This window comes from Botryllus schlosseri, chromosome 4, assembly GCF_051294905.1.
Source record: "Botryllus schlosseri isolate E-star chromosome 4, Bs_hap1, whole genome shotgun sequence".
Taxonomy (NCBI): domain Eukaryota; kingdom Metazoa; phylum Chordata; class Ascidiacea; order Stolidobranchia; family Styelidae; genus Botryllus; species Botryllus schlosseri.
In genome coordinates, this window is record NC_137239.1 from 21,869,779 (window position 1) to 21,895,987 (window position 26,209).

Below are 26,209 nucleotides of genomic sequence, written 5' to 3' on the forward strand. Positions count from 1 at the left end.
CTCTAATTTATGTTAATTCATGAAATCATTTGGACCCTTCGCGCTTGCCACCCCCCACGGTCACGGTCCTGTTCCCCACTACCCAACACTTTTGTCATCACAGAGCAGCTATTTGCTGACTACACAAGACACACAACCACGCCGGTACGCAAGACAATCGCCTATAACTGCAACGTAAAACCTATTGGGAGCCGATACCAGATCAGTAACGCTCAAAATTTCGCGAAAGCGTTATCTCACGTCAAACTAGTCGTGCTGGATGCGTTGGTGACGCCATGACTGGCCATCCAGAGTTGAAAATGATGTTTTGTGAAGACCGCGCAATATAATGTTCGATACATACATTCCAGAGCAGTTAACTGGTAGCGGTAATTGCGCAATGCGCAATGTGTCTCCGTGAACATGAAGACTGTCCTGTAGATAATTCTGAACAAACATGTCTATTCCCCACCAGAAACCATTTAATTCCCCACTACTGGGGAATTCCTAACCCTGTTTGGGAACCACTGATCTAAAGGTACTGTGGTACTGAATACTGAAATATAAATACTTTTCTCCCGTGGTTCTCTGCTGCAGCAGGAACGATTCCTCAGCGCAGGAGAAACGACGCTAAGAGTGAGAGTCAACTATCGACGGTGCGGCAATCAGCAATCCGCTTGTTGCGATGAGGTCACTTCGAACCTCAAAGTGCAATCTCGTCGCGGAGAAACAGCGCTGCGTTGATGGCGGGTGTCGATACTATGCCTATTGTTCCTACAAACGCTTCTGTTCCGGTGCAAATAATTTCAACATTTTTATTACACTTCCACCCAATCGTATTATCTATAAAGTTGGACTACTCTTGCGTCAGCCTTTTCAAAGCTGTAAAAGAAAATTTACTCGTTGGAAATCGTTTTGACGCACGAAGTCTTGTACAATTATTATGGTATACGAGATATTCCAATTGTAAAGAAGTCATATCAAAATTATACATGTTTTGCAGGAGTTTATCCACACAGGTTTCATTGACATTGATTACCTCGTCATGACATGAACAATCGATTCGATGATACGATGGCCTCCAGCCTTGTATCAGCGTATGTGAAGCATAAATAATAGTGCTGCTTCAAATATGACGGAGTTGCATCCGCTCAAAATGGGATGCTATAGTTTTGAAAGATGTAAATATCTATGATGTGACAAGGAATCATTTCAAAGCAACACGTAAATATAATAAATCATATATGTGATAATGCAATAGGTTCTCATAATAGCTTACTTGCCGAAACTTGGAGTAAATACAATTAGACAATTGGTATGAAGTCTACAATGTCGAAAGGATGGCTGCCAATGTCATTTTAGCGGGTATAGGTACAAATTCCAAAAAAATATGGCATGACATCACCAAGCCGCCTTGCCTTTGCGGATTATATATGGATGCTGTCGTTCTCAATAGAATATAGCCGGTGGCAAGTGTGGTCGATCTGAATTATGGTGCATCGTTAAGTCATTCAGCTAAAGGTTCTGAAGAACCTCTTAAACTTTGCACCATTACGGCGACGATATGCGAAATTCATAACATATAGTTTGTTGCATGAACTCACATAGGAGCTTACTCTTCAATCATACCAACATGAAAAGGTGTTGGTTACGGTTATCCCCCGAATAGTTACAGCGGCGAATACCGTCTTCTAGTGTCCAATCACCACTTGGAAAGACATAAATTTACCGCCTCTCTTGTGCCTACCCCAGGGGTGGGCAAACGTTTGAACTCGCGGGCCGCATTCAATATCTGAATCCATTCGCGGGCCGCACTATATAAAATTGGAAGTATAAACTAACGCGATATTGGTATTTGATTATATAGTGAGGACATGTAGATAATATATGTGCTTATTTAAAACACACCAAACATTGCTTTGATGATATCGTACACGCGTCAGAAACGTAATGGCGAGATTTCATATAGGTTGGTTGACCTCAATAACCAATTCGTCGAAACTATAGAGACGAAAGACGGTCGTCCCGATTTTTGGAACAGGATTGAAATTTAAATCTGTGTGCAGGGATCTGTTCATAGACTTACTAATTCAACTTTTGGTTCAGTTCCAGGACACACGTTTCTACTATGTGTAGATGAAATATAAATACCACGATTCTACGAATACAGAGAACGAATCTACCTAAGACACGCGTGAATCGTTTTGTATAAGCACATCACGGACATAATTAAAACTGGAGTGGCCAATCTGACATCACACTCGTGACCCAAATTATGTCAATCTCGTTTAGGATTTCTGTAATCTTTAGCAGTGGAAACCTTTCAAAATGCATGGGCCTTGAGATCGGACTGTCGCGCCAGGAATTAACATAAAAAAGAATATTGGCAGTATCTGCCTTAGGACAGTGGTTCTCAAACTTTTTAAGACACGGCCCCCCTTATGATGGTGAATGATTCCGCGCCCCCCTTATCGTCATTTCACAAAACGCAACCAGGATGCTAGCAAACCTAACGGATAGTTTGATGGCATGGAAGCTAACGACTGCTGTGGAGTGGATGAGACATTTCAAAATATGAAATTCAAACTAAATACAAAGCAATAACTATGAACTGAATGTAGCCTAAATAGCGCGGAGCGCGAAAAATTTTTCAGTTGATCTCAGCTTCGCGCCCCTTCTGATGCTTTCACGCCCCCAAGCCCCCCCACCAGTTTGAAAACCACTGCCATAGAATTATCATGGTGAAATATACTAAGAAAAAGTTTAGTCAAGTCCTTGCATTAATTTGATTTTTACTACGCATTTTATCAATATTTTCAAAAAGTTTCTTTAGATTCTCGCGGGCCGCACAGAACGGTGTTGCGGGCCGCATGCGGGCCGCGGGCCGTAGTTTGCCCACCCCTGGCCTACCCGCTACTGACGTTGTTGAGGTTTCTGGAAATCGCGCTGCGTGTGGCTTATCGCACGTGTGACCTGTGTTCGATAATAATATACGGCAGGGGTTTTCAAACCGAGATACACGCGTACCCCCATGGGTTCGAGAGATAATTTATAGAGTAGCATGACCATTCTGGTCCTGTACAATATTCAGCTACTGAGATTTCAACGTTTATGTGACAAGCGCGAAACACGTTTTGCTTAACAAAAGCACATCATTTAAGGTATGAACCCCCTTCTGTGTAGCTTTACTTGACTGATCTTCATTAACTGTAGTGAATTTATGTTTCTCTATACTACCGCCGTGACGAGAGTTATAACGTACCCGCCTATATATCACGGATTAGTTATACCAGAGCCAGAACCAGTGTCATTTACGTATTGTGAAGGCTGCATGGATTTGCATTATTTCAATCTTCAGTGTTTGGTTATGTACACCGATAAGCAGGCTGCAGTTTATGAATTGCTCTTTTAAAGTCCTAACCGGCAGTGTAAATACATTTAGAAAAGCTTTTGCTGTAACTCTCCACTTACAATTCTGACTTGTTAGCAAGGATTCGCAAGCATGGCACGATTAAGTATAAATGTCTAGCCAGATTTTCCGCTGAACATAATTTACGCTTGTGCTTTTCAAAAACACTTTCAAGAATAGATACACTCGCGAAGCAGCGTCAAGTGAAGCGCGGTGAAATGATGTTTGGAAGAATAAGTAGACCACGCTTATTTGTAGAGTGTACAGGTCATTTTCCGAATATCTCAATTGGCTATAGGCAACCGATCTTCACATCATTCCATTTGGATACATTTTAACCAACAGCTCAAGGACTAAATGAATACATACTAAGCATGGATAAGAATTATATGGTGCTTTGCTTAATAGCGAAACTAAATGTTCTCAAGAAACTCGTGAACTCTCAATCGTTATGACAATGCTATAAAATTTATAAAATATTTTATTGTATACATACATAGCAGGCGACTCTTCAATGATTTCGTAATAAACATGAATTGGTTATCCCCCTAAAAGCTATACTGCGGCGAAAACCATCTTACATATTTTAACGCATTCCAGGTGGATACATTTTAATCAACAGCTCAAGGACTATATAAATACACACGAAGCGAGGATCGGAATTACCGTGCTTTGCGAAATAGCGAAACTAAATATTCTCAAGAAACTCGTGAAATTACTATCGTTATGACAGTTTATATTTTATAAGACACTTTAATATATATATATATATAGATAGCAGTTGACTCTTGAATGATTCCGAATAAGCGTCTATTGGTTATCCCCCTGCTAGCCCTACTGCGGCGAAACCCCTCTAAAAATTTTAACAACAGAAATTCGTTGCCTCTTAAGTTTACATTTGCTACCTACTGACGTTTCTCAGATTTGTGGCTTTTCGGCCGTGCTTGAGACATGCGTTTGATGGCAAAATAGTCCACTGAATAGACCTTCCTATTTAGTGTAATACGACACCGTGTCGCCACGAGTTATCTCATTTTTTACCAGTTTAGACCACGATCCTATAGCAACACAGGGATTTCCGCGATAGCTCGCGGATTAGCGTAATGTGTTCCGTTTATTAGAGAAGGTTACGAACCACTGCTGTATAGTGATGGCTTTTGGGGTGTGCGAGGTGGGCGGTCGCCCAGTGCCTCGCTTTGTCGAGGGGCCCATCTTTGGTTTAAGCGCATTTTCAAGGATTATAGCGAATAAACGTGGAAATCCGCGTAACAATCAAAAAAGATGATTCCGTACAATCATCAAATCTGTGCATTTGTTAGAGAAGTCCCATATATCCCGATAATCATCAAGTCCCTGCATGCGGCAGAGGAAGCCTACTTGGTTTTAATTTAGTCTGTCCACGCAACCATTCAATAACAGATATTGCCTAATCTATCACCTGGCTAATACCTTGACGTGGTGTGTCGGCATATTACTAATGTTAGCCGATAGTTTTCCAGATTTGTATAAAGTATATTTAGTCAGAAGCAGTGGCATCGCTAACCTATTATTCCACGCCACATGCCATACATCTTCCACATGAAGACATGAGCTATAGTTAACGGGGTCACTTCCTTTATAATTTGACAATGTATGATAAAGGCCCAAGAGCTAGAGCAATTCAACATGTAAGCCTGCTTTAAGAGCCATGCTATAGTGTCATACACACATAACGTAATTCCGTCCCGAATGGCGCACTAACATTCTGTTAAAAATACTAAATGGAAAGGGGGGTTTGAGGCTACGATTGCATACTTATAGGAGCCCCCTGGAAGTCTCACCCAGGGCCCCCCGATCGTAGGTCCACCAATGAGAGCAAGTATTATGTTGCTCTAATTTTACATCGCGGCTAATATCGATCGCATATTGGTGCAACATAGAGGTAGAAACATTACTAAGCTTTTTCGTTACAAACTGCTCAGTGCTCACGCATGATATTAGGCCAGTGGTTCTCAACCGGGGGTCTGCGAAGCCTATGAATTTATAACATGGTTGATAACGTAATTTTATTTTTTTCAATAAGGAAAATCACGAAGCAGCTACGCTTCAAAGTCCAGAACTCACATCAACAGAGTGGCCGTCCGAGATGAAATATTCTACTGTACAGACTCATTTCAATTGTTAAATTGCCAATATAGCTTTCGGATACTAATATTTTGCTGTTTAGAGATGTTTTTTGGGGGGATGGTGGAAAAAATGAAAAGTTGGATTAGCAAGGTCAATCACGGTGACTTCGAAATGTTTACGAAATTCGATTTCTCTTGTGATATACATAATATTTTTTCTATATAACTTCAAGATGAGCTGCTAGATAGAAATGACCATTGACCAGGTTAACGTTATATTTTATTCAAAAAAATTGGCTGGCAATTTTGGTGCCATATTTGTTGCAATCATGCCTAAATGTGTCGTCGGTAGCGTTACAATACAGCGTTATTACATTCGCCACTACCTATCTTTCATTCATGTCATATCGAAGGTACGGATTTTCAACACACGACCTCGTATTTCAAGAAATGCACTTGCAGAATTCTCTATGAAATATTAAAAGTCAACCCAATTTCCACATATATAGTATGATGGTGTTTTTTTAAAAGTTATTTTGTTGCTGTTTATCACTATACAGCCTACAGTTATTTGCACGAGACAGGTGAGGATTACACGATAATTGAAGTAAATTTGAACTGAAACTTCAGGGGGTCCGCGAAGGTCCGTGACGGTCCAAAAGGGGTCCGCAAAGACAAAAAGGTTGAGGACCACTGCATTAGACCATAAGAGCCTATTCTATGTACAATGCTTATTACCCATCCATACTTTTCCTCACGCCGTAGCCTATGTCATGTACACTACAATTGGTGATTCGCCTTACCAAAAGTATCCTACCGGTTGTGAGTGCTCGCATTTTAACCGAAAGGCTTATGGAATTCCGTTTTATTCTGTTGAGCTAAAACATAAATCGACGATGGAGGTGCCCAGTGCCTTATTAAAAACCGCTGTCGAAATCTCAATATTGGGTACAGACGAATATACCTCGGCATACTCAGTCAACCTTGTCGACCGATGGCTATGTATAATTAATGCTGACACCGTGCCGGGTCTTCCGGTAAATCCAGGCGAGAAATAAGTAGGAAAGGGAAAAATCGATTAGCTGAGTGATTCGATTCTGAATCACGTAATACACTCAGATTCGAGTCGAGCAATCGAGTATCAGTCGTTATGACGTAATAACAGAATGTAATATGTCAAAGTTCAAATATACTAACCACCACAAAGAATATAATGCCTGTTATCCATCACATTAAAGATACTTTAGTATTTTTTCGACCATGCCGATTTCATTGCACTTGGTGACAATGTTGTGGGATGATCATGACTTCGGAAATGTACTATTAACAGTAACGTTCGTAACTTGTACTATATGTTTCGTATGCTAAGATACAGCCAATCAAGCTTTCACAGTGAAAATTAGTATCGAAACTATATTCTCGTTGATATATTAACTTTCAGTGGCGTGGAGCCTACAATTTCGGTTCTCGAAAAATCTCTTCTTACTACTCAACTCGAATCATTAAAATGAATACTCGATAACCGACAAGATAGCGTAACGATTAAGCGTCCGGCTTCTTGGTCGATAGGTCGTGGGTTCGATTCCCGGCCGTGTCAGACCAAAGACCTTATTAGTAACACTGGTATCCATGACTTTCCTGCTTGGCGCTCATGCATTACTGTGATATCATGGAGGGGTGGTGCATGACTTAGAAAGCCGCAAAGGCGATATCTGCACTTCCTCGTCCAGCGGCATATGCACATCATGCACTCATGGTATGCATATGCACAGATCGTGTGTATGTGTATCATGAGTCGGTGTATATGCCGCAAAAAACATCAAGGACAGAAATAAACTACGTCCTTTCCTTTCAGATTCAAGTACTCGAATCATTGTGCCCAGCCCTAGAAACGAGTAATGTACTTGAATGAATAGACTTCGAGAGAGCCATCATACCGAGGCGTCGTCAGGGGAAATATCATGTGTAAACCCCGCGTATTAGTAGCGTATGATAGGCATGCATGTTCCACTGATACTGAAATATCATCTCGAAGTTAGGAAAGAAAGGAAACTTGGAATATTCTCTGGACAGAGTCATGGCTGCAGTATTGATGTGGCTCGTGTCATCCTTCAGGTATTCCTCATCAGACACAGAAGGCGCTGCAGATATATTCGCTCGTAACGTCGGAATCGCAGTTTCGAAGGACGTGACGGAACTTTTCAGACATGTGAGCGTAGCTTTGCTGCTGGACGGGAAAATTTCGCATGTCGTGAGCAGAAGGATAGAAGACAGGTCCACATACTTCGCAGTTGCGTTATTCGGCTCTAAAGCCGTGACCACGGTGGACAAAGTTACAGCTCAAAAGACGAGGCACCTGTAGTTGATGCTCATTTGGGAGACGAACAATATCACCGAAGCGGGACAAAAAAATCAAAACAATCTTAAATGACGAAGAGACATGGTTCGTAATTTGGACCACGAATCGTCGAGATCATGTGATCACGAGCTTGACAAAATCTCTGGCGAACGAAACATTGCAGTTTATTTCGGAAGAAAAATTTCTGCATTTTTTCGTGCGATTGCACGGCGAAGATCAGCTGAGATGCGTTGTCTTCTTTGTTTTTTCAGTCTTTGTATATTTCTCGTTATTCCACGACTGCATACACCAGCAGGTAGTCGATTTCACCGACACTGCGAAAATCCGGAATGCAGTAACTTGTTAAAAACTTGTTAAAAACGATTTAAAGATTTTGAAACACGAAAATATTTTAAGAAAATTATTTTAATATATTGCTCAAATTCTAACCACGCACCACTGTGACTGCTACCGCCGTCAAAAATTAATTTGTAAGTTTTACCTCATATCTCTTTGGAAATATATTTGCAATGAGCTGTAGGCCTACTTAATATTATTTACTTTTTTTTCGATCCGTGCAAAATAGTATATTGCTTTGCGTAAACCTATTTTTTACAATAAACTATAATGACATATTTACGAAGCACGAGTAATCATGACAATTTCGAAGATCTATAACAGAAATGTCGACTTGGTATGGCAGAGTTACTGTAGTATTCACAGATTACAGCTCTCAAAATACCAAGGGTAGATATAGAGAAGTGTCTCCTATACTATCGTTAGCGCTCGCAACGCATGAGCTTTCAATAAAACTTCTGATGGTACCTATATTGAAATAAAAAAAATCCCATTTCCTTTGGTTTACAAAATAACATTAGGCTCTAGATAAGGTATGGGCCTAATTCCACAGTGCATCTTGTACCCACTGATTTGGTGTTTCGTAGAACCAGAGGGTTCATGGGCCCGTGATTACGAGCAAATGAGAATAAATAGTAGATATATTGATATAGGTACTAAGAGTCATGTGCGGTACAGATCAAATTTCCAATATCTGCGAGCATAGGAAATGGATCAAGACGGATACAATTATAATACATCAATCAATACCAAGCATTTTACAGAGTGGATTCGGTCAAATGAATTTTAGAGAAATCACTGTTTAGGTTATACCTCGTAACCCCCAGCGTAGCCAAATTAAACGCGAGTATCGCTGTCTTTCACCATTGACACGTCCTATACTCCTTTAAATGTATTGCAATGAAACGTCTGATGACAAGTGATGCGTGATATCTACCGAATGTTTCAGAGCAGGGATACCTATAGAAGTAGATATTCCTGGTCTGAGTAATCAGTACATAAATGCATGCAACATTGAAATTGAATCAGCTGTTGCAAGAACAAGTTTGATATGTAGTTCAAACTGGTCCGCTCCCTCGTAGCGCTTTCGGTAAAATGACGAACTTCGTCAATAATCGCATATAAATTGCAATCACAAAGATTTGAAGACCCGCACACCACATACAATGCCAGTTTGGATATATACAAAAGTTCTTTGTATTCAAATCTATATTATCGTAATTCTTTAGATAAAAAGTTTGATAGGATTCCATTTCTTTCCGCTATTAACCAGCAACCCTATGTTGCAGGATAGCAACCTTGAGGCCGAGAGGCTTTTTATATGACCCTTTTGTATTGTCATACTTACGAGCCTTAAATAGACGTTGAATGGTACGATATGATTTGCGCAACTAAACATGATAAGGCCGTGATCTTCCTTTTTGTTGTTAGTTAACTGAAGTTGATAGAATCAATGACTGAGATCATATATTTGAACTAATGTGTCTGTTGCGAGCCAACTATACGCAGAGCCAGTATTTCTCTCTCATCGAATAATGCAGACCCCATGTAATTCACGGAGGGAGCAATTGCAAGGATACTATTCGAATGTAAGGATTCTTGTTGTAAGGTAGTAACTGTCACCGCCGTTACCATTATCCAATCAATTTTATTACCTAATTTTCTGGGATATCCGACACTGCTGTGCTATAGCTATGAAGTCCCCGAAGTCTGTAAAGGCTGGAATACTGAATTATGAAATGAAATGACTTTAACAACAGTTATTCTGCATTTGTGGATTATTCATTTAAAAAGAGACGACAACGTCGTGTATCGGAAGTCCACGATCACAAATATTTTTTAGACTCGAACTAAGGTGATCGCAATATCACAATGGCAGCAGAATAAACCCATCTATTGAAATTTATAACTTCCTGAATAAACTGATTACACAAGTATACAATTATTACCGGAATAACTTCATTTGTTTTCATTATATTTTGTTGCTGCGTCCACATTCGTCCATCGGTATGAATGATATGGTTGTCACTCTAATGCGGCTCCAATCGAGACCGAGATCGCGATATGGCTAAAATTTTTCATGTATTGTCTTTTAATATTCAAAACTAATCACCAAAATACCATAGTTTTTTCTGAAGTGTCCCAAATTTTGATAAAATGTCAATTTCTCTAACTGCTTTGTAATAATCACAATAATTTTTTATCGGACGTAAGAAAACGCTAATAAAAAGGATAATATATGAATAATATGGGTTACCCATGCACTAAAGTAGCAATGCAACACTTCAAAAATCGACAGAAGTGGTTTTGTTTCCGTGACTTGCGTCTGTGAAATTGGAAATCATCTCTTACTATTGACCACAAATATGATCAGTCGAGGGAAAATTATGCCTCAGCTCAGAAGAAACTGATGATGGCGATTATACATACTTCTTATTGTATCTATAGGGACTTTATTTCAGGTGCTAACAATGCTAACATTTTGTACTTCAATTCAGTCCGTAATATCTATAATGTTGGAATACTGTTTTGTCAGCATTCCAAAGTTGTAAATGGGAATTTACTCGGTAGAAACCGGTTTGACGCACGAAGCCTTGTACAACTATCGTATACGAGATATTCCTATTGTGAAGACGGCTTATAAAATTTATACATGCTATGCAGGAGTATATATCCGCGCTGGCTATATTGACATTACCTCATCGACAGTTTAAATCAAGTGAACAATAGATTGAGAACACAATAAAAACCATGTACAATCGTATGTGTAACGGAAATAAGAGTGTATAGGTTAAAATAAAAAGGGGTTGCATCCGGTGATAACGCAATGCTAATTTTAAAACCTGAAAACATTGCAGATGTATTCATGAATCTTTTTGAGGTAACACGTTAATGTCCTAAATATATTTCCACATACGTACACATGACATATATTCGCTTGATAGCTTGTAATTTCCTAGACCTACAGTAAATACAATTGGACAATAGGCTCAATATAGGCGTGAAAGAGTTTGGCGTCGAGTCGATGTCTTCCAATGACTTTTCAGTCGGCCTAGGTACACATTCCAACATTCATTTCCATTTCCTTTTCATGTCTGCTCGCCTCTGCGATGATACCGGCGCTGTACCGTAGGCCTACTTACAGTGACATAGTCAACGGCAACTGCTGTACGTTGGCGCACGTCCTCATTCGGATGAATACGACAGCTATCGACTTGTCAGTTTTCAATTTAATTGCTCTCCATAATACTTTCATCACCATTTTACGCAGGCAAAAATTAGGTTCTGTGAAGTTATCAGTTATCACCTAACTATTTTATTTTTGACAACGTATACATCCGGGATTTTGAGCGCCTCTTTCTCATGCCCAGAATATAACCTTGTACGCTTGTGTTTTTCCAATGTTTTTCAGTAAATATCGTATAAATGTCGGAATTGTTTGAGTAGTGCAGTACCATTCTCTTTAGAACTGCTTATTGTCCTCACCTTGTGGCTGGCCTCAGCATACACCGTATCAACCTGGTAACCACCCTAATGGAAATATCGAAGAGGTTGCTGTGAGTACTCGGTGTTAAACGGAAAGTCATTGGCCATCTCCATAATACACAAATACTGTAAGAATCGATGACGTAACCGATGCCGTTGCCAGCTGTAGATAAATGGTTGGTGTGATTCCCTGCTTGCAACGCAACACATTACAAAATTTAAAATGTTTGGCACGCCAGTTAGTAATATTTTACAATTCTTTGATATTTTTGGACGCTGCATACGAAAGTTTTCCGTCCCCTGGTTTAAATCATGTGCAACATATCGATTGATGTGATGATCGAAGCAATGAGCAAATCAACCCCCTTCCGACTAAAATGCATCATTCGTGTTGACTATTTCAGCAGTCGACCAAATGGATGACTTTCGGTCTTCAAATAATTATTGGAATAATTTCGATCATCGCTCGATCATATTCGACTTGGATTCGTGTACTTCAATCGTTGTGCCCGACCCTGATCACATCATGTCGCTCCATATGCTCCCGAAGGTACAAAGTATGTAAAGATACTGGCCAACGAACTATTTCCGAATGATTCTGAATCTTACAAAACTGCGCTTGAAACGGTTTGTAACGGTTGGCTAATCAATATACACCGTTGTCCGCATTGTATTTACCGAATATAAAATCGTAGGTGTATTGCCATTGGCATAATTATAATTATTAATAGAAACAAACGAAAGTTCATTTCAATATCCGAAATATCTCGGGCTTTTGATTGATTTCCCGTTATATATTAGGAACCACAGAACAGCACCTGTCGTCATTGTGGTATTGTTTGTACTACGTCTTCTTGACGTATACTCGTATTGTCACAATACGCGGCCGGGCGTATCGAGTGTTTCGGAGGCTTTATCACGTAAACTTTGTAGTGGTGCAATCTCGTGATATTTGATTTGGCGTCTGCTCATGCCATATTTTGGAATCCCCTAGTGGGCGCTAAAGTGCGTGCGGAATCTGTGTTGCAAAGATATGGTAACCTTATACTAACTATGCTGCCGCAAAACCCTTTTACAGTTTTTAAACAACAGAACTTCGTTGCCTTTCAAGTTTCCCCAAGCTGCTTACCGACGTTTCTAAGGTTTGTGGAAATCGCACTGAATGTGTCCTTTTGTGCTTATGGCCTTCATTTGATGGTAAAATAGTCTACAGAATAGACTTGCCTATTTAGTGGAATACGACGCCATGCAGCCACGAGTAATCCTATTTGTCACGTATCTAGAACACGATGACATAGCAACGCAGGGTTTTGGGATTTGTGTCCTCAAGCGCACTCCTGCGGGAACGTACAATTAAACATTGGAATCCAGAATCCTCCAACAGCGAGATACAACGCAATATGGGACATTACTGTTCCGCAGTGGTTCTCATTACGTGTTCCGCGGAACATTCGTGCGGGACTGAAACAGTCCTTCATCATCCCGCCCGCCTGCCACCCCCAAAAAATAACTGTTGGTCTTAAGCCCCCCCCCCCCCCCCCCATAAGGTGATGCACCAAACTTCTTGGGGGCTGTGACCGAAATTTCATGAAAATTTACCAAATCTGAACAAACTCATTACGGCATATTATTGCATGACAGTAATGTAGCGGTATGTCGACTGGTGCGTACTACACATCCCACCAGTAAACACTAAACTCACCTTCCTATATTACCATATTTCTTCGTACGACCATTATGATCCAAAAATACAACACGTAAGTCTTCTTCTTCGACGATTATTCGATACATCCATCTCACCAAGCTGCTAAATACATAAGAGCATTCTTTCTACAAAGCTCTCGGCCGCCACGGAATATTCGCTTGAACCAATTTTCCGTACGACAGCAAAAAAGCGAAGAAATCGACCGTGCGATAGCCGTACCGACAGCCTCCACGAACGGAACCTGCATGTGTGAATATTGATAACGGTACAACCGACATAAAACCGTACGGCGGAAAGCTGCACGGCAAAAACCCTGGCTTTCGTGAGAGTCGTTGTAGCGGGTGGTCACCAGGAGAAATACCATGTGGAACCCGGCGCAGTAGCTTCTATTGGGCTTGCACGTTCTATTATTACATAATTTCTAATATCGTCCCGAAGATAGGACAGGGAGGAAACATGCAATATTATGATTTAGATAGTATTACAACCATCGCGCTTGACAAAAGATTCGCGCAATTTTTTTGAAGAAGTGGTAAAAAGTTCGCAAAGCTTATCCTTGGCACCGAACGCTTGAAACACCGTAGTGATATTGTATTGTGAAAATTATAACGTATACGTTTAGGTATGTGGTTGAAGACCGTTGCTATAAACAAGAGATGAGCACCGTTTTGGATCGAAGCAGATCGAAAATGTTCGTAGGTTTGGGGGCTAATTGGTTTTATGATTTTGTCCAACTAGATCAAGATTTGGCGTTGGAGTATCCAGGAATTCACCAATCTCAAGGGATTTTCAAAAGCCTTCCGATCAATGTTCCCTCTAAGCTGCGCACCTGCGCAAATGCGCAGTGCTGAGACGGTCTCTGCGCACAGAAAATCCACTTTGCGCACGAAAATTCCGAAGTGATGACCATTTTTTTAGTCGTTACGCACTGTTGACCAAGGGTCTGCGCAGTGAGTTGGTGAGTGTACGCAGGCTCGTAAAAAATTAGAGGGAACATTGCTTCCGATATTATCGGCAATATCGACTTTTGATTTGAACATCATAGGAAATTCGAATCTCAAATCGGAAATATACATCACAATTTCTATCAGGAAACAAGGTTAGAAAGAAATGTTTAGCGCAAAATAACTCGCACTATTGAAGAATTTATTTTACATCCGCTGTCCAAATTCCAATAATTGGCGGAAACGGTGTTACACCCGAACCCAGAATTATCGACAGAGGACGATACGATGCGTCGGAATTTCCCACCATTCAAGTGGAAAAAACAAACGAAACGAATTTTGCACGATCACGTCACGCTATTCAGCCGGCACCGGTGAAACACCCGGTGAAATGAATAGGTATATATATGACAGCGGTCATTGGATAATTCTGACAGTAAGCTTAACAGCACCTCAAGGATCATAATAGAAGCAAGCATGCAATTATCTCTGGAAAAAGTTAAGGCTGCAGTACTGCTGTGGATCGTATTATCATTCAAATATACCGAGCCTGAGACAGATGTCGCCGCAGATATATTCGAAAAACTAAGCGTCGCCGGCAACGTGGGAATTGCGGTGTCGAAAGAATCAGCGGAACCGTTCAGACATGTGAGCGTAGCCGTGCTACTGGACGGCAAAATTTCGCATATCATAAGCAGAAGGATAGAAGACAAGTCGTTATTCTTCGCGGTTGCGTTGTTTGGTTCTAAAGCTGTGACCACGATAGAGAGAGTCATAGCACAAAAGGCCATGCATCTGCAGCTAATGCTCGTTTGAGAAACGACCAATATCACCGATGCGGGGACGAAAATCAAAACGATCTTAAACGACGAAGCGACCCGGTTCGTAATTTGGACCACGAATTGTCGAGATCATGTGATCACGAGCTTAACGAAAGCTCTGGAGAACAAGACGTGGGAGTTCATTCCGAAAGAGAAGTTTCAGCACTTTTTCGTGCGATTGCACGTCGAAGATCAGCTGAGATGCGTTGTCCTCTTCGTTTTGTCAGTCTGTGTATATTTCTGGTTATTCCACGAGTCAATACGCCGGTGGACACCCGGTTTAGCCGATTCTGCGATGATTCTGCGAAAGGCCGGGATACGGGAATTTGTTCGACCCGTCATTTAAAAACGATTTCAAAGATTCCGAAACATGAAAAGCTTTTATGAATCATTTTTACTCTATTGCTAAAATCTCATTCGCACGTCACTGTGATTACTGTAACTTTTAAAATTTTATACCATACCTGCAATATTTATATTTCGACAGCTATTTGCATTGCGCCGTACTTTATATTACTCGTTTTTGTTCACCCTCAAAATCGAGCTATGCAGACTGATACAGTGGTTTACTTTTTGTGCATCTATTTTATACAATAAATTATATTTACATATTTGTGAAGCACGAATGCTTGTGGCGATATCGACGACATATCAGAGGACTTTAGAAATATGGGGATAGTATTGCTGACTTCGTAGTCGTGATGGATTATAGTTATCAGTATACCGATATCAGATATGGGGGATTTGTTGTTGTTGTTGTTGTTGTTATTGTAATATGTGGCGTTAGGCTACTATGGCCTTTCACGCGAAGTCTAAAGAGTCTGATAATTTCATTAGTAGTATTTCACGTCGTTGATATCAGTTAGGTGGATTTTAGGGACACCACTGTTAGGATTATGCTTCGCAACCACCGACGTGGCCTAATCTCGAGATATTAAGCCAGGGGTTCTCAGCTTTTTCTTGGCCGTGGCCCATTTTCCGGTTTGAAAATGTGAGGCGGCCCAGCTCTTAAGTAGGGCTGGGCACAATGATTCGAGTACTCGAATCTGAATCGAGTATTAATTTTAATGATTGGAGTCGGGTCGTAAAAGACGATTTTTTTCGAGTACTGAAATTATATACTCATCGCCACTGAAAGTTAATTTATCAACGAGAATTATAGTTTCGATTATAATTTTCACTGTTGAAGCCTTGAAACCACTGTTCCATCTAAGATGCGCGAGTGAGCAATTGCACAGTGCGGACACGGTCTCTGCGCACAGAAAATCTAAGCTGCGCACAAGAAAGCCGACGTGTAATCTTGTTTCTTCTTTTTTTTAGTCGACACCACAAAATTACCGAGAAAAGTGGGTAATTCGGCAATCCAGTCAAAGTGATGACCTTTTTTGAGTCGTTTTTAGTCGCACTGTTGTCCAAGGGACCGCGAAGTCAGTTGGTGAGTACGCGCAGACTCGTGAAAATTAGAGGTAACATTGCTTGAAACCTTGATTGGCCGTATCGTACCATACGAAGCATATGCTACAAAGCTGCGAACGTTACTAGAAATAGCACACTTCGGAAGTCACGAGCATCCCACAACATTTTCACCAAGTGCAACGAAATCGGTACGGACCAAAAAATACCAAATATCTTTAATGTGATGGATAACAGGCATTATATTCTTTGCAGTCGCACAAAAGGTAGGCTACATATTAGAACTTTGACATATTAATTCAGCTATGACGTCGTAATGAGTGATACTCGATTACTCGACTCGACTCGAAGCATATTACGTGATTCAGAATCAAATCACTCAGATTCTCGATTTTGCCCAGCCCTACTCTTGAGTCATAATCCTGTTCAACGCTTTGTAATCGACTGCGCCGATATGCCTATTTCTCTAAAATATGCGCATTTTTCTCTTAATTTACTGCTGATATTTAAATGTAGACCTTCCGGCCCATTCAATTGCGCATGGCGCGACGACAATTTTCAAGTCGAATAAATATCCTCCAACAAACGACCAACGAAATAACCTTGGACCCGTCGACGTCCCGCAATCGGGAGTATGGGTGCAGCAGCTACGGCCTTTGTAGATCATAGGCTGAAACTCCTGTGTATTTATGATAGTCCCCTGCTCCATTCGCATCGCGAAACACGATGATCACATCCACGCATCCACTGTGCGATTGGGATTTTAGTTCCACTGTTGTGGGGAATAATATAATCATTCTGGGTGAGCTTCCAACAATTCATTGGTGAATGTGGTACTACAGAGAAGTGAAGAGATTTTTTTGATATGCATGTATTACCACATCTTATATCAAACCAACTGAAGCCTCCTGGTATTTTTGACATCGTACGCTTGACGCAACGTATCGACGCAGTGTATTGGTAAAAACTATGCCGTATTCGTTCAGGTACGTGATGGAAAACGCTGACTTTGCTTTTTCGTGAGCATACCGACTAGGATCGTGACCATCGACAAAAGATGAGCATCGATTTAGATTTGCAAAGAAAAATAGTATGCAAATTCTGATGTGATTGAGAGCGGGTTGAATTTATCATTTTTCCAACTGAATTAGGATTTAGCGTGGGAATATCAAGGAATCTGCCAATATCAAGCGATTTTCGATAAGCTTTCCGCATTATCGGCAATGTACTTTGATTTGAACATCATACGAAAAGTTTTTTGGATTAGATATTTAAGATTATATTCCAATCTCAAATCCGGCATATATATGTTAAGGCAGCAAAGCCAGCGATAAATGTTCAAATCAACATACCATGAATAACTCGTATAATTGCAGATAAGGTGCAAACACTTGTAGGATCTTTTTTAAAACCGCTGTCGAAATCCCAATAATTGGCACCGGCGGTGTTATCCTGGTATACCAAGTAAACATTACCGACATAGGACAATGCAATGCCGCGGCCGTCTTGGAATTTCCAACTTAACCTATCTGATCTTTTCAATTGGGCAAAACACGAAACGAATTTCGAGAGAACCCTACGAGGGGAAACACCATGTGTAAACCCGGCGTCATGAATACCTTGAAACGGTATATATGAGAGCCGCGCAGCCCAAAGTTGACATTAAGCTTAAAAGCATCCTAAATATCATAATGGAAGCAAGCATGCACTTATCTCTGGACAGAGTCAAGGTTGCAGTACTGATATGGATCGTATTATCATTCAAGTATACGGAGCCGGAGACAGTAGTCGTCGCAGATATATTCGAAAAACTAAGCGTCGCCGGCAACGTGGGAATCGCGGTGTCGAAAGAATCGGCGGAACCGTTCAGACATGTGAGCGTAGCCGTGCTACTGGACGGCAAAACTTCGCATATCATAAGCAGAAGGATAGAAGACAAATCTTTATTCTTCGCAGTTGCGTTGTTTGGCGCAAAAGCTGTGACCACGATAGAGAATGTTACAGCGCAAAAGGCGAGGAATCTGCAGTTAATGCTCGTTTGGGAAACGACCAATATCACCGACGCGGCACTGAAAATCAAAGCGATCTTAAGCGACGAAGAGACCCGGTTCGTAATTTGGACCACGAATTGTCGAGATCATGTGATCACGAGCATAACAAAAGCTCTGGAGAACGAAACGTGGGAGTTTATTTCGAAAGAGAAGTTTTTGCGCTTTTTCGTGCGATTGCACGTCGAAGATCAACTGAGATGCGTTGTCCTCTTCGTTTTGTCAGTCGGCGTATATTTCATGTTATTCCATGACTCCGTACGCCGGTGGACATCCGGTTTAGCTGATTCTGCTATAAATTTGCGAAAAGCCGGGTTACGGGAAATTGGTCGATCGGTCCATTTACAAACGATATCAAAGATTTTAAAACACGAAAACCTTTTATGACTATTTTTTACTCTATTGGTAAAGTTTCATTCGCGCGTCACTGTAATTACTGTAAATTTAATAATTTTATAACTTATACGCAATATCTATATTTAGACAACTATATTTGCAATGCACAGTACTTTTTATTACTTGATGTTTTTTACCATCAAAATCGAGCTATGCAAACTGATACAGTGCTTTACATTTTTGCTCATCTATTTTATACAATAAATTATATTTACGTATGTACGAGCACGAGTGCTTGTGGACATCAAAGATATATAAGAGGACTTTGAAAATGTGGAGATCTTATTACTGACTTCGTAGTTTCGATAGATTATAGTTATCAGTTTACCGATAGCAGATATAGAGGATTGGACGTAGGGAATAGCAGATATAAAGAGATGGTATATACACTTGTACAAGAAATATTCAGAAACGACACAATTTCGATTTCCGATATTTTCGAGCATAGAAACAAGATCCAGACGGATACAACCATAATCAAAATGAAGGAAAGCAAATTTATATGAAAGAAGTAGTAATTCATGTCGTTGATATCAGTTATAGGTGGATTTTAGGGACACCACTGTTAGGATTATGCTTCGCAGCCATCGGCGAAGCCGAATCTCAAGCTATTAAAGCTGTCTTCAACACTAACCCGTCATATAGTACTTGAAACGTATTGCATTGAGCCAACTGCTGGTGATTAATGTTGAGTCATGTATCATGTATACGGAGCATTGTAAAACAATCAGTGCATTAGCCTATGCATGCAACTTTCAAATTGAATTGGCTACTGTGAGAACAGGTTCGACATGTAATTCAGACTTGTTCGCTTCATCACGCTTTCGGTAATTTGGGAACCTCTCCATATTATTCTTCTGCAAAGTTCAATTACAATAAACGTGTAAAGACCGACATCATATATAAGTAGATTCGCATGGAAAAAGTTCAAATCCATATTGTCTTTCTGCTTTAGAATTCACTGTCGGATGTGATTTCATGTCCTTCCACCATTAACTAGTGCTAACTGTAGTACAGGATAGCAGCCATGTGGATGGCAATCTTATTGCTATGATCCTTTTCTATAGTCATATTTACGAGCTTTAATTGGCCGTTGAATGGTATGATATGATTTGCGCAACTGAACATGACAATAAGGCTATTTTGCTTTCTGGTAATAAGTTAAGTTGCTGGAATCAATGACTGAGATCATATAATTGAACGAGTGGGTATATTGCGTGCCCACGAATCACAGCAACTCGGACCATATGTGGAGAATGTGTACTAACGTCGCGGTCGCGGGTCACCGAAAACGGTGAGCAAGAGAACCAATGTTTCTCTCTCCAAGAACAATGTATAGGCGCAATGCATGTGACATAAATAGGACATAATATAAATAGCACGCGATATAAATAGGACGATGTATATTTTTGACCTGGATGTTTTTGCGGCAGTACATCGACATAATATATATACATACACATTCACAATCTGGGCACTGGTGTAGCAGCATGTGCTGCCGCCCCTGGCTTTCGCTTAAAATGCCGCCGGAAGTAGACCCAGGGCCGTAACAGCACATCGTCAGGCCCCCAAAACGTTTGTCTTGCCCCCCCCCCCATAGCGTGATAAACCGAACTTCTGGTGGCTTCGCCCCCCAGACCCCCTCACGCTATTCGCTGTTTATCGCTACTTTTAGTCTACATTGTGTGTCCGTTCCTATGAGTCAGCTTTACTCGCCTATTTATATAATTCATGATTGAACCGGTCAATATGACGAGGAATTGCATATATATTGCTATCAATTTTTGTGTTCTATCTGCTTACTTAATCTGATTTACCGGTAGAACTGAGTGAGGTGTGTTTGAAAAGGTAGGACCCGTCAATAATAATTAAGCATCTCCGGACGGGCGGATCCGTTGGTATGACTTCGTTACGTAGGCCTAATGTTATTTCGCGACTTCCTGTCTGCTATATAAAAATATAGAATCTCCCAAAAGTACTAAACTATAAGATCACACGATTTCAAATTGTCATTTTTCACTGGCTCATAATTTTTCCGTGCGGGATGGTATCTGTTTTGTGAGGTTCCGATTGCCAAGACAGGAACATTCGACGCCAGTCATTTAAGTGCCTATGAACAATTAATCCTATATGTATTTTGTATAGGCCTATATGACGAAGTTTTCGGTCAGCATAGCTATCTCGGTATAGCTATCTCGGTCACAGCTATCTCGGTCTGCTGTACCAAATCGCAACCAAAAGTGCAGATCACTAACCTGCGGATATATGGGCTACTTAGTTGTCACACTTGAATACCCAGACAAGCCTACTGCTGAGACAGCTAAAAGCAGCATAATTGTTCAATGGTCATGTTCATACTTGGCCAGGCCCTCCGAGCGCTCAAATATACCAATACTGATCTTAACCGAAAGCTATAGTTGCCCTGATTCTGGAAATACAATTTAAATGCTGATTTGAAAATCGGTATTTTTCCAAATAATCGCTCGATATAATTTCCATTATCATGGTCAAATGGTGATTGTGTTGTGTTGCGGCGCTCCGGTTGTTAGGAACAATCGCCCTTGATGGCTATTTTGGAGTGGTTCCATTGCCATGTTAACATATTCGGAATCAGCGCGACACTAGCTTCCGATTAAGACCAGTTTAAATAAATTTTAGCTCACGGGGCGCCAGCCATAGCACTACCAATTACGCTGCTTTTAGCCGGCTGTGTACTGTACACTGTACAGCCTCATTTTGCCGCCCCCTTGGTGCCTGCCGCCGCCTTGGAGCCTGCCGCCCCTGGCGCAGAGCCAGAACCACCAAGTGGCTGCTACGCCACTGAAGCTGGGCATACGCATACGATTAGTACATGATGCAAATATGCTGCTTCACAAGGTGTAGATAGACATATAATGCTTTCGAAGTCACGTATACCACCCCTCCATGTTATCCCGGTAATGCTGAGCGCCAAATCGGGAATCCATGGATACCAGTGTCACTAATCAGGTCTTTGGCCTGACCCAGCCAGAATTGAACCCACTACCTATCTATCAAGAAGTCGGACGCTCCACGATTACGCTATCTTGTCGGATGGGCGGAACAATTGCCATAGGCAGAACAACTGCCATGATACTATAAGAATGTAATGATTCTTGCTGTAAGGTTTTGACTGCCACATCCATTACAATTATACAGTTAATTTTACAATCTAATTTGCGGAGATATCGCACACCATTGTGCTATAGTTATGATTATTCCGAAATCTGTGACGCTAGGGATATTGGAATTTGAATTGAATAAACTCAAACTAAGATCATCACAAGATGAATGTGGTAACAGCACGAACCTATCTAGTATTCGAGTATTTACTGATTGCACTAGGATGAAATACCAACTGCGTCATATTCTAGCATTCTGCGAGGATAGAGGTACCCGTTTAATTTCTTGCTGTGTCCATATTCCTCCATTATGGTTGACACTCTAATGCGGGCACCAATCAAGATCGCGGTTTCGAATGCCGCTATAACAGTGAAAAGTCTTACAACAGTCGGACTAAAGAGTTCGGCCGTTGGCTTCAGGAATGTAGTTTGTTAAGTCATGTTTGTGTCTCTCCAAATACAAAACATCACGAAAGGAAAATTATTTTTATTGTTGACAAAAAACGTGGTTCCCACTTCACCGTATTATATCAATTGCTGGAATATTATTTCCTCGGGGTTACCACCGACTAATAATTAGGAGGTGCTGTAATTGTAATCGTGAATTTACTGGGTAGGAATCGCCTTGAAGCATTGTGTATCAATACAACCATAATGTCCTGCAGCGACGTAGACCACCCATGCGACTGGCACGGCTCGGCCCGCTTCATTACGTCAATAGTCAATTCGACCAGGAGCAATTCACAGCAATAATCGGGCTGACATTCCGATAAAATCTGCATTGTCCTAAATGTATAGTGGCAATGAATACTGAAATATAAATGTTACTCTTTTCATGGTTCCGGATATCAGCCAAGTGTTATTCAGTGAAGCGCAATCAGTATAGCAAGAACGATTCCCCAGCTAAGGAGAAATGACGCTTATGAATTATCGAGGGCTCGGCAATGGGCAATCTACTTGTAGCGATGAGTTCACTTCGAAATGAAACATTGCGGTATTGATGGCGGGCGTCTAGACCAGCGGTTCTCAACCGGGTGTCCGCGAAGCATTTTCAGGGGGTCCGCGAAGCCTCAAAATATTTGATAACCTAATTTGTATTTTTTCAATTCGGAAAATCACGAGGCAGTGTCGCTTCATTACTAATGAAACTCAAGAGCTGACACCGACAGAATGGTCGACTGAGACGATTTATCCTACTGTGCACACTCATTTTAATTGCTAAATAACCAACAGCCCACTGATACAAACATTTTGCTATTTGAACATGTTTTATTGGGGATAGTCACAAAGAAAAATTGAAGGAGTGAAGTCAATGACGGGGACTTCAAAATGTTTACAAAAATCCATTTTTTCATGTGATACATAACCATTTTTCCATAATAACTTCAAGATAAGCTACTAAATAAAAATGACCAGGCTTGTTTGTCAATTTATTGCGATCGTACCCAAATGTGTCGTCGGAAGCGTTCCGTGTTATTATTACATTCGGCACCATCTATATTTGTGGAAATCGATTTTTGGCACTCGTTCATGTCAAATCGAAGGCGCGGATTTTCAAGACACGACCACTTATTTCAAGAAATGCAGTTGCAGTATTCCCTTTGAAATAATAGAAGTCAACCCAACCCTGTTCAGAGTAATCAGTTCATATATGCATGCACCATTGCAATTGAATTGGCGACTGCTTGCCCCAACAAGCTACATCTAGATTCTAGAACATGCTTGCTCCTTCAAAACACATTCGTTATCATGAGAAACTCCCCCCGTTTATGGTCTGTAAAGTGCAATTGCGATTGTGCAATTCTTTTTGTACCGATACGCCGTTCTCCTTAATTAGATTGCATTGAACGTCAAAAACACTAGTGGCTGTTGTCGAATGGCGTATACATCTATTTCGAAACGTCTGATGACAAGTGATGCGTGATATCTGCCGGGTATTTCAAAGTAATCAGTACATCTATACGTGCAACATTGAAATTGTATTGGCTGTTGCGCGTACAAGTTCCATATGCAGTTCAAACTTGTTCGCTCCCTCATAGCGCTTTCGGTAAAATGAGAAACTCCCTTATTATTCGTATTCAAAGTGCAATCACACGAACATGTTAAGACCCGCATACGACATACAATGTCAGTTTGGAGTTATCTATATTCAAGTCCATATTGTTGTAATTCTTTAGCTTATAGGATTCCACTTCTTTCCGCAATTAACTAGCAACTAAGAAAGGTGTGAACCTCTGAAAGGTTCAGGTTTGTGTGAAAGCGAACCTTTTTGAAAGAGTCAGTGTGAACGCGAACGTGAACCTCATGACGTCACGTGACGTCATATTGCTTATTCCATCTCTAAATTTCAATGAAGTGATATATTAATGTACAGTTTTGTACTTAGCGACGACGGTCTATATGCGATCTATGCCAGACCGGACAATGTATTGCGCGTCTCACTATTGCTACATTGAAAAAGAGCAGAATATGAATCGGGTGTCTATAATTGCTACCGACATTACCCCATTACCCCAGATGGCAGGTCAAGCTCACAGTAGAGTGTCACCAAATATTCACAAACGGAAAGCTGGATATTTCAAGTAAACTTTTGCAATAAAGTAAGTAAAATGTCTGAGATTGACAAGGTGCATGCTCGTTTAGTTATTTATTTTGTTATGCTGTCAACACTGTGCAGTGCATTGTGCATAGAGTGGCCCTAAGTTCGAATGCAAAGAATTTCACAAATATGCTATAATGACGTGGAAAATTATCATATATGAAAAAGGTTAACAGTGCAGAGCCTACCAAGGCTCGTTTGTGAACGTGAACCTCTATATTTCTAAGATTGACACATAGAACGCGAACGTGAACACAATCCCTACTCGCAACCCTATGTTGCAGGATAACAACCATGTGACCGACAGTCTTATTGAAATGACCCTTTTGTATGGTCATAGTTGCGAGCTTTAAATAGATGTTGAATGGTATGATATGATTTGCGCGACTAGACATGACAAGACCGTGGTCTTCCATTCTGTTGTTAGTTAACTAAAGTTGTTAGAATCAATGACTGAGATCATATATTTGAACCGGTGTGTTTGTTGCGAGCCAACTATTAACAAAACTGGTAATGATTCTTGCTGTAATGTTGTAACTGCCACCGACATTACCCTTATACAATTTTACTGCCTGATTTGCTGAAATATCCCACACCGTTCTGATATAGCTATGGTGGTCCCGAAATCTGTGACGTTTGGAATATTGAAATTTGAAATGAATGTTAAGTCTTTAACAACGGTAATTCTGCATTTGTGGATGTTCATTCAAAAATAGACAGCAAGGTAATGCACTGAAAGTCTGCGATCACATATAGTTTGTTAAACTCGAACTAAGGTGAACGATCCCCTTCGCAACAGATTAAACCTATTTATTGAAATATGTCAATCCGCGAATATACTAATTACACAAGTATGCAATTGCTATCTGCATCATTTCCTTTGTTTTCGGTGAAGATGAAGGCACCATAATAATTTGTTGTGCGTCCATATTCCTCCATCTGTATGAAGGATACGGTTCCCGGTCTAATGCGGCTCCAATAACGATCGGAACCTCGAATGCAGCTCTGCCAGTAGGAAGTTTGATAACTAGCTGTGTAAAGAGTTGCGCCGTCGGCTTCAGGCTAAGTCATGTTGTTGCCACTGTGAAGAAATACATTACGAATGGACTATTGTTTTATGCTTGGTATGAAGCGTGGTTTCGACTCAACCGTAATATACCCACAGCTGGAGTACTGTTAGCCGGTTTTTCCACGGACAATTACTTTGGGCTTATGGAATTGTTAACGGGAATTCACTGGGTAGGAATCGTCTTGAAGCACGGAGTCTTGATCAGTATACTATATAACAGGGTTCGTGAACCCTTTTCAATAGAAGAGCCATATTGGCTCAATATTTTCAATAGTAACTCCCAAATAGATCGAACTAGCGAGAGGTGTTATTCGCCGGCGTGACCGTAACTTAAATTTGAGGGTTCTCAAAGGGGGAGTAGTACGAGCACCTAATCCTGGATATCCCACTGTCTTGGCCT

General features: G+C 40.7%; 1 protein-coding gene and 1 long non-coding RNA gene across 2 annotated transcripts in view; one reads left to right on the top strand and one right to left on the bottom strand.

The window, feature by feature from the left end:
• LOC145437426 (uncharacterized) overlaps window positions 1-26,209 on the bottom strand; it is a 134,546-nt gene that overhangs the window by 28,291 nt on the left and 80,046 nt on the right. The gene's annotated exons all lie outside the window — the stretch shown is intronic.
• LOC145437403 (uncharacterized) lies at window positions 18,193-19,223 on the top strand. Its single transcript, XM_080314616.1, has 2 exons — window positions 18,193-18,431; window positions 18,514-19,223. Exons 1-2 carry the CDS (start codon window positions 18,302-18,304, stop codon window positions 18,990-18,992), a joined length of 609 nt encoding a protein of 202 aa, XP_080170742.1. The 5' UTR covers window positions 18,193-18,301; the 3' UTR covers window positions 18,993-19,223.